Here is a 7328-nt window from a genome sequence, read left to right as displayed (position 1 = left end):
AATCAAAGGAAAGGTGTACAAGACAGTAGTGAGACCAGCTATGCTGTATGGGTTAGAGACTGTAGCAGTGAGGAAAAGACAAGAAGCAGAGATGGAGGTAGCAGAGATGAGGATGTTGAGGTTCTCTTTAGAAGTGACCAGGATGGACAGGATTAGGAATGAGCACATCAGAGGGACAGCTCAGGTTGGTTGTTTTGGGGACAAGGTCAGAGAGGCTAGATTGAGATGGTTTGGACATGCGCAGAGGAGGGATAGCGGTTACATTGGTAGAAGGATGTTGGAGATGGAGCTGCCAGGCAAGAGGTCAAGAGGAAGGCCAAAGAGGAGATATATGGATGTGCTAAAAGAGGACATGAAGTTAACTGGGGTGAGACTAGAGGATGCCGAGGATAGCGTTAGGTGGAAACAGATGATTAGCTGTGGCGACCCCTAACGGGAACAGCCGATATATATACATCTTAACCATAACCACTACCCGCCTAATTCCTAACCCTGACCTTAACCTAACCTTAAATCATGTTGAACCCTAAATTTCTGTGATTTCCTCATGGGGACCATTCTCTGGTCTCCACAAGGATGGCCAAGTCCCCATAATGTGAGTGTGTTAACAGGTTTAGTCCCCAAAATGTAAGTAAAACAAAGACACACACACACACACACACACACAGTATATGACCTTATATCTGACTGTAATGCCAGTAAACTGCAGTCTGTACATTAGTAACCATGGTAACATGTAATATTACAGGTTAACTGAGTCCAATATTACAGGTTAACTGAGTCCAACCTGGTCCATCAGAAACCGAGAGGAAGTCAGAGGGTGGATTCTTCTGTAGCACCCTCGGCTGTATTTGTCCTGGATGAACTTTGACCTTGCCTCATCAGGTGACTCAGGAAGCAGCTGCTCCGCTGCTGGCACCTCTGGGGCCCACACCTGATTGGCCAGCCAGTTGCCGTAGGTAAGAAACAGCTGGGAGAGGATTAAGGGGTTAAAGGTCAGAGAGAGAATGTAAGTCCAACCCCTCAACTCTATAAATGGTTCAGTCCCCCCTTCACCTGTATGACTCGTCTAGCCCCGTTAACCTGTATGAGTGGCTCATTTCCCTCTCACCTGTATGAATAGCTGAGTCCCCACCTTAACCTGTATGACTGGCTCAATCTCCCCTCAGGTGTATGACTGGTCTAGTCCCCCCTCACCTGTATGAATGGCCGAGTCCCCCCTCACCTGTAAGGCTGGTTTAATCCCCCCTCATGTGTATGACTTTTTCAGTCCCCTTCACCTATATGAGTGGCTCATTTCTCCTTCACTTGTATGACTCCCCTCAGGTGTATGACTGGTCTAGTCCCCTCTCACCTGTATGAGTGGCTCAGTCCAGACCTTGCTGTCCATCTTCAGACTACGAACCTTTGACAGTTTGCTTCCCAAACCTCGATGCTTACCTGACAGACACAGTTAGCAATCTGCATTCAAACCAGTGGATCAACATTAGCCTTCCACACTCAAACTGGATTCTTTGTATTTGATTGAGGAAAAAAAAAATCTGGTTTTCTTATTTTAATCCTCACATGAGTGACAGATGTCAAACAACTGTCTGGTAAACATGAGTAAACATAAAATTCTTTCCATCTCTACATCTGCAGCCTTCACCTCCCTGAGCCCTCTGTTAGCTCGTACAAAGGCTCCAGCAACACTACTGGGCTGTGCAGCAAATCTGGCATAGTGGCCAAACAGTGTTACTACAACTTCCACACTCCTCGTGTGTTCCCCACTGGCCTGAAAAGCATTTTTCTCAAAGAATCATTTTCAAATCACCTGCTGTAAAACAGTGAATACATTTTTTCGAGCATCACAAACCCCACGATATGACTCATTATTATCAGAATTTGATTAATTGGGCTCAATATTGTTTGGACAATCTAGTTTAGCCATAGGATAGTTTTATTTTATCCTATTCATCTGTGTGTGGAGCCAACTGGAGGTCACCCAGCTTGTCTGGTAGAAGATTAGGCTCAGCACAAGTGCACATGCTCTATGGGCCCAAAAACATGAAAACATGCATTAACATCCAGGTAATTTTTGTCTAAAATCTGAAAGCATGACAACTTTTGTAACACTAAACAACTTTCATAGGAATGAATAGGTGCCATCTGGCAATGCTGTATCTAGATTTCCATTAATACATCCATGGCTTGTACCTGCACAGGCTTGACAGATGACCAGAAGTAGGTTGACTGATGCCCACTCAGGACTGGCTGAGCCACAGTCACCACACACCTTGTTGTGGGGGTTTTCACAGAGACGCAGCATCACCTGGCTGCTGGACAAAGCACTGATGATAGATGAAGACAGACTGTCCAACCAGACGGACAAATCCTTCGATGAATCAACAGACAGGCTACAGGCAGGGGGGCAGGGATACAGAGAGGCAAAACGGAAAGAGGAAAGGACATGAAAGAAATAAAACATTATGATAATATCTCTTTATACAAGGAGTACAACAGTCAGTAAGACAGACACGTTCAGACAGTCAGTCAGTCAGACAAGTGGTCTGACAGACAAATGCTGAGCCAGGTAAAAAGACAGGTGGTTACTTAAAGGTCTTGGATGGAGTGATGAGGGCAAACGAGTGTTTCCCTGCAGGTTTGACTACGGCTGCGTTCAGGGGCACAGAAAAGGAGGCAATGCCCAGCTGGAAGCCTTCCTTGTTGGGGTAAATCCAGAGGTTATGACCCCAGACTGCAGCATAGGCACCGGTCCTTGTTTTCTTGAAGGTTATTTGCCCATGAAGCTCTGGGGGGGCGGGGCTTGCCTGACCTCGAGATGCCAGCAGAGATGTGACCCAACCATCCTGAACCTCTAAGAGAAAAAAAACATGAAGATGAAAGATCAGAAACTGCAGTGCAGGGCACACTTCCAACCTGGGGAGTGTTCTCTGGCATCTCTGCCCTGTTTGCAGCTGCTTCAAAACTCCTTCTTCAACTTCAAAGCTGCCAGGTTTTAACTGAAAGTAAGAAGCAAGACCATGTTACTGGCCACCCATTATTCATTACTGATCACTGTTAAAGTCCTGATTCCAAGTGCCGACTCTGGCCCAGATCAGCTCATATATCCATCGTCAAAGTAGAGCCAAACCTGGTCTCAGTGCACCAACACGACGTGCTCTTCCTGAATTTGTTAAACGGTGTGACAATTCAATTTCATTTATATAGTGCCAAATCACAACAAAAGCCATATCAGGACACTTTACATAGTAAAGTCTAAACCTTACTATTATTATTATTATTATTATTATTACTACTACAGGAAAAACCCAACAAATCCCCCTTGAGCAGCACTTGGTGACAGCGGAGAGGAACAACTCCTTTTAACGGAAGAAACCTCAGACAGATCCCGGCTCTTGGTGGGCGGTCTTCTGCCTCGACTGGTTGGGGTGAGTGGTTAGAGGGAAGGGGAGGAAGAGAGGAGGAGCTTAGAACATCATGGGGGGCCCCCAGCAGTCTAGGCCTATAGCAGCATAACTAACTATATGCTACAGTATATCAAAAAGGAACGTCTTAAGTCTAGTCTTAAAGGTAGAGAGGGTGTCCGCCTCCTGAACTGAGACTGGGAGTTGGTTCCACAGGAGATGAGCTTGAGAGCTAAAGGCTCTGCCTCCCATTCTACTTCTGTGGACTCTAGGACCTGCACTCTGAGAGCCAAGCGCTCTGTTGGGATGATAAAGTACTATGAGGTCTTTAAGATACAATGGAGCCTTGTCATTAAGGGCTTTGTATGTTAGCAGAAGGATTTTAAATTCTATTCTGGATTTTACCGGGAGCCAGTGGAGAGAAGCTAATATGGGAGAGATAGAACCTCTCTTGCTAGTTCCTGCCAGTACTCTGGCTGCAGCATTTTGGATTAACTGGAGGCTTTTTTGGGCACTATCGGGACATCCTGATAGTAAGAAGTTACAGTAGTCCAGCCTGGAAGTAACAAATGCATGGGCCAGTTTTTCAGCATCACTTTGAGACACGATGCTCCAGATTTTGGTGCACTGCGCAGGTGAAAGAAGGCAGTTCTAGAGACTTGGTTCATGTGTGATTTAAAGGACATATCCTGATCAAATATGACTCCAAGGTTTAATACAGCAGGATTGGAGACCAGAGCCATGTCATCTAGACTAACTATAAGGTTAGACAGCAGATTTCTAAGGTTTTCAGGCTCAAGTACAACAACTTCAGTTTTTGTTAGCGTTTAGAAGTAAGAAATTACAGGTTATCCAGGCCTTTATGCCTTTATGATGTGCTTGGAGTTTGACCAACTGATCACTTTGGTCAAGATTAGGCATTTTGAGTAGAGGTTTAATTACAGCAACCTTAAAAGCCTGTGGAACATAGCCTGTTAATAGACAGAGGTTGATCAGATCTAATATGGACATTTTGATTAGGGGCAAGATGTCTTTGAGCAGCCTGGTCGGGATGGGTCTAAGAGACATGTTGATGATTTAGATGAAGCAACTGTTGAGGTCAACTCTGAGAGATCTAAGGGAGAGAAGCAGTCTGTATAAATGAATTGCCCTTTGTGGATTAATAAAGTACTTTGAATCTAAATGTGAACAATCAACCTGACTCACCTGAACCAGAGTCATGTGCAGTAAAGCCTAGTGGCACCCAGTATTCTTACCATCACTGTGAGCCATGAAGTCATAATGTTTCTTCCTGAAGTAAACAGAGAATCTTCTCTTGTCTAGTTTTTTCACATTGGTGATACTGGAGACATGAAAGAGCAGCTCACTAAACCGGTCCTGATGAACAAAACAAACACACCCATTACTATGCTGACTGACAGGTAGACAGACACTGGTAGGCTATACAGAGACATACAGGTATACTGATACAGGTATAAGGAGATAGGTATACAGAGACACGTAAGGACTCTGGCACATATACAGACACAGGTGTACAGACAGAGACACATTGACTCACTGTGCGTTTCTTCCAGAGAGACATTAGCTGTCCATCGAGTGTTGCCCATAGAACACTGTGTCTGTTGGAGAGAAAACATACCACTGTCCACAGTACATATGGTTTCACATCAGTACGTAGTGTTGAATGTTGTCTGTTCTGTTGCAGTATGAGCAGATTCCTAACAATGCTAGCTGTAAAAGTGAGTGTGTAAAAGTGTAAAAGTGAACTCAGTGGAGGCTGTTACTTGAAGCCCTTCCAGACGTCCAGCCAGCTGGATCGGACCACAGCACTTTGTGGAGCTGAACTCCCGCTGGCCTCCTTCTTTCTCGACACTCGAATGGTGGCAGCTCTGCAGAACAAACACACTTTCCTCAGTGTACAGTACACAGACCTGCACTGGTAGCAAACTGAGCACGTCACATTCAGCTTAACAGTCCAAAATCTTGCAGTCTGTGGCAACTGTGACACCAAAAGCTACAACTGCCACGACCCTGTGAGAATATTGTTGGCTACATAGGAGTTACGTCGGAGCAAGCTGGAATCAAGTCGGGCAGAAAACTAACCATAGCACTGTGCACCAACTGCCGGTGACCAATTCTGATCAGGTACTGATCATCTCCAACAAGCCTAGTGTGACACATCAGCCAGGTGATGTAACTCAGACCCCACATGGGGAAAGCATACTCGGGGTTCTATGGTATGGACTGATTACAAGAAAATAGGCCCCTGGGCTCAGACACAAGACGACAAACTGTAAAGTGTTTAGCATCTCTTTGTGGTTGTTTTCCATCCCTTCACACATGCATGCAAAAAAACCAACAACAACATAATTTGTGCCATGAAGAAATTTCACAGGTTCCTCTTAAACTGGTTACAATACGTTTCTTCCAGTATGGTTTGATCAGAAGCCTCTTCATAAATGTGCAGCAAACAGAGGTGATCGATTCTGCTCTCTTACCTGGGGATCTTCTGTTTCTTGGATTTCACTGTTTGGCCAGCAGGCCGGGGAGGGGGTGGGGCCGGACGATAGGGCTTAATTTGACCTGAAGGATTGGTCAAGATGCTGGAAAACAAAAACAACAACAGTTTAGGAATGTGTGGTCACTGCCAAGTCCTCAGGAGTAGACATGTAACCTGAACCAGCTGCTGTATCTTTGGAAACCACCTAAACCCTGTAGGAGTCACTGTTTCTGGGGTTTAACTTAAACCTACTGTACCACAGGCCTGTTTAACTGTGATCTAACTTAAGCTGAGGTGTAAGTTCAGACAAAGTTCAGTGTAAGGGCAGCTCTTTACACCTCCGATCATTTTATTCATTTCTAAAGTGTCAAATAACATAGGTTTGAGGAAAATGAGTTATATACTTGTGTAATGAATCCAAATGAAACGTGTCCCCCAGCTGCCTTTTAAACGCTGAAACCTCAGAGGTAGCAGGATCCATTTCGAGCACAGCTATGCTGACAGAGCAACAGCCCCGGTAAATGACTAGTATTAGCAGTAGCTGTAGTACTGAACACATACTTGCTGGTATTGGTAGTCGGGTTAGAAGCTGGATCTTCCTCCATTGGCCCATCAGTTTCAGATGGGGTAGGCTTAACTCCTGTCTCTTCCTCTTCATTGGATGACTCAGTGTCAAGTTCCTCTTGACTCGTCCAACGAGCCAACACAGTGACATAGGGATTTTCTTCTTTGGCAGTGTGAGGAGGTAAAACTGGAACCAGAATAAAGAGAGGGCAAAATGAGGAGGGTGAAGACCAGGACCCAGAACTGGACCTAGACTGGAACAAGATAGGTCAATACCTTCATCTGCGGGCTCTATAGCTCCTTCTGCTGGAGGGAATGTAATTCCTGCAGTTGGGTCTAAAGCTGACATCACCAGCTGTGACAGCGCCCCAACATCTGGACACATTTAATACAGAGATGTTCAACAGCCAATCAGGGGGAGTCTCCTACAGTTAATTAATCCAATCAATTATCCTGATTTACTGCCATTTACCCGTTTAAACTAGTTAAACTGGTTTATGAAACAGCTTTCTTCCAAACACATTAAAACCACATCCTGGTCTCAAGTCAGACTGATTGATTGGTTGATAGATTAGTTGATTGACTGATTAGTTGCTATACCTGTGTAAGGGTCTCTGGCAGCACTGGATGCCACCACAGATGGGTACTGGAGTTTACCAGATGAGGGGGATGGGGCCGATGGAGAGGAGCTTACAGCAGGGTTAGCCACACCGCTAACAATCCCTGCTAAACTGGGTATATTAGCCAATGAGCTAACAATGCTATCTAAGGTAGCAACACCTGTATTAGCCACAGGGTCAGGTGTGGTGGTGGGGGAGGGGTTTAATGTAGCAGCTGATGGGCTAGCCACAGGGGCA

At 45.3% G+C, this 7328-nt stretch overlaps 1 protein-coding gene across 1 annotated transcript in view; it reads right to left on the bottom strand.

Moving 5' to 3' along the window:
- Positions 1-7317, bottom strand: part of LOC109955243 (arf-GAP with Rho-GAP domain, ANK repeat and PH domain-containing protein 1) — a 22280-nt gene extending 14963 nt beyond the window's left edge. The window contains exons 1-11 of the mRNA XM_020591196.1: positions 7072-7317; positions 6748-6846; positions 6469-6658; positions 5906-6010; positions 5192-5296; positions 4966-5026; positions 4664-4784; positions 2593-2857; positions 2197-2396; positions 1355-1440; positions 788-970 (exon numbers count right to left, since the gene is read on the bottom strand). Coding sequence (XP_020446852.1) covers positions 788-970; positions 1355-1440; positions 2197-2396; positions 2593-2857; positions 4664-4784; positions 4966-5026; positions 5192-5296; positions 5906-6010; positions 6469-6658; positions 6748-6820 — 1389 coding nt within the window. The 5' untranslated portion in view covers positions 6821-6846; positions 7072-7317. The remainder of the gene's footprint in view (positions 1-787; positions 971-1354; positions 1441-2196; positions 2397-2592; positions 2858-4663; positions 4785-4965; positions 5027-5191; positions 5297-5905; positions 6011-6468; positions 6659-6747; positions 6847-7071) is intronic.
- Between the last annotated feature and the right edge of the window lie 11 nt (positions 7318-7328).

Source organism: Monopterus albus, unplaced genomic scaffold (genome assembly GCF_001952655.1).
Source record: "Monopterus albus unplaced genomic scaffold, M_albus_1.0 scaffold13.1, whole genome shotgun sequence".
In the NCBI taxonomy this organism is placed as follows: domain Eukaryota; kingdom Metazoa; phylum Chordata; class Actinopteri; order Synbranchiformes; family Synbranchidae; genus Monopterus; species Monopterus albus.
The sequence above is the reverse complement of the archived record's forward strand: the minus strand, read 5'-3'. Positions and strand labels throughout refer to the sequence as shown.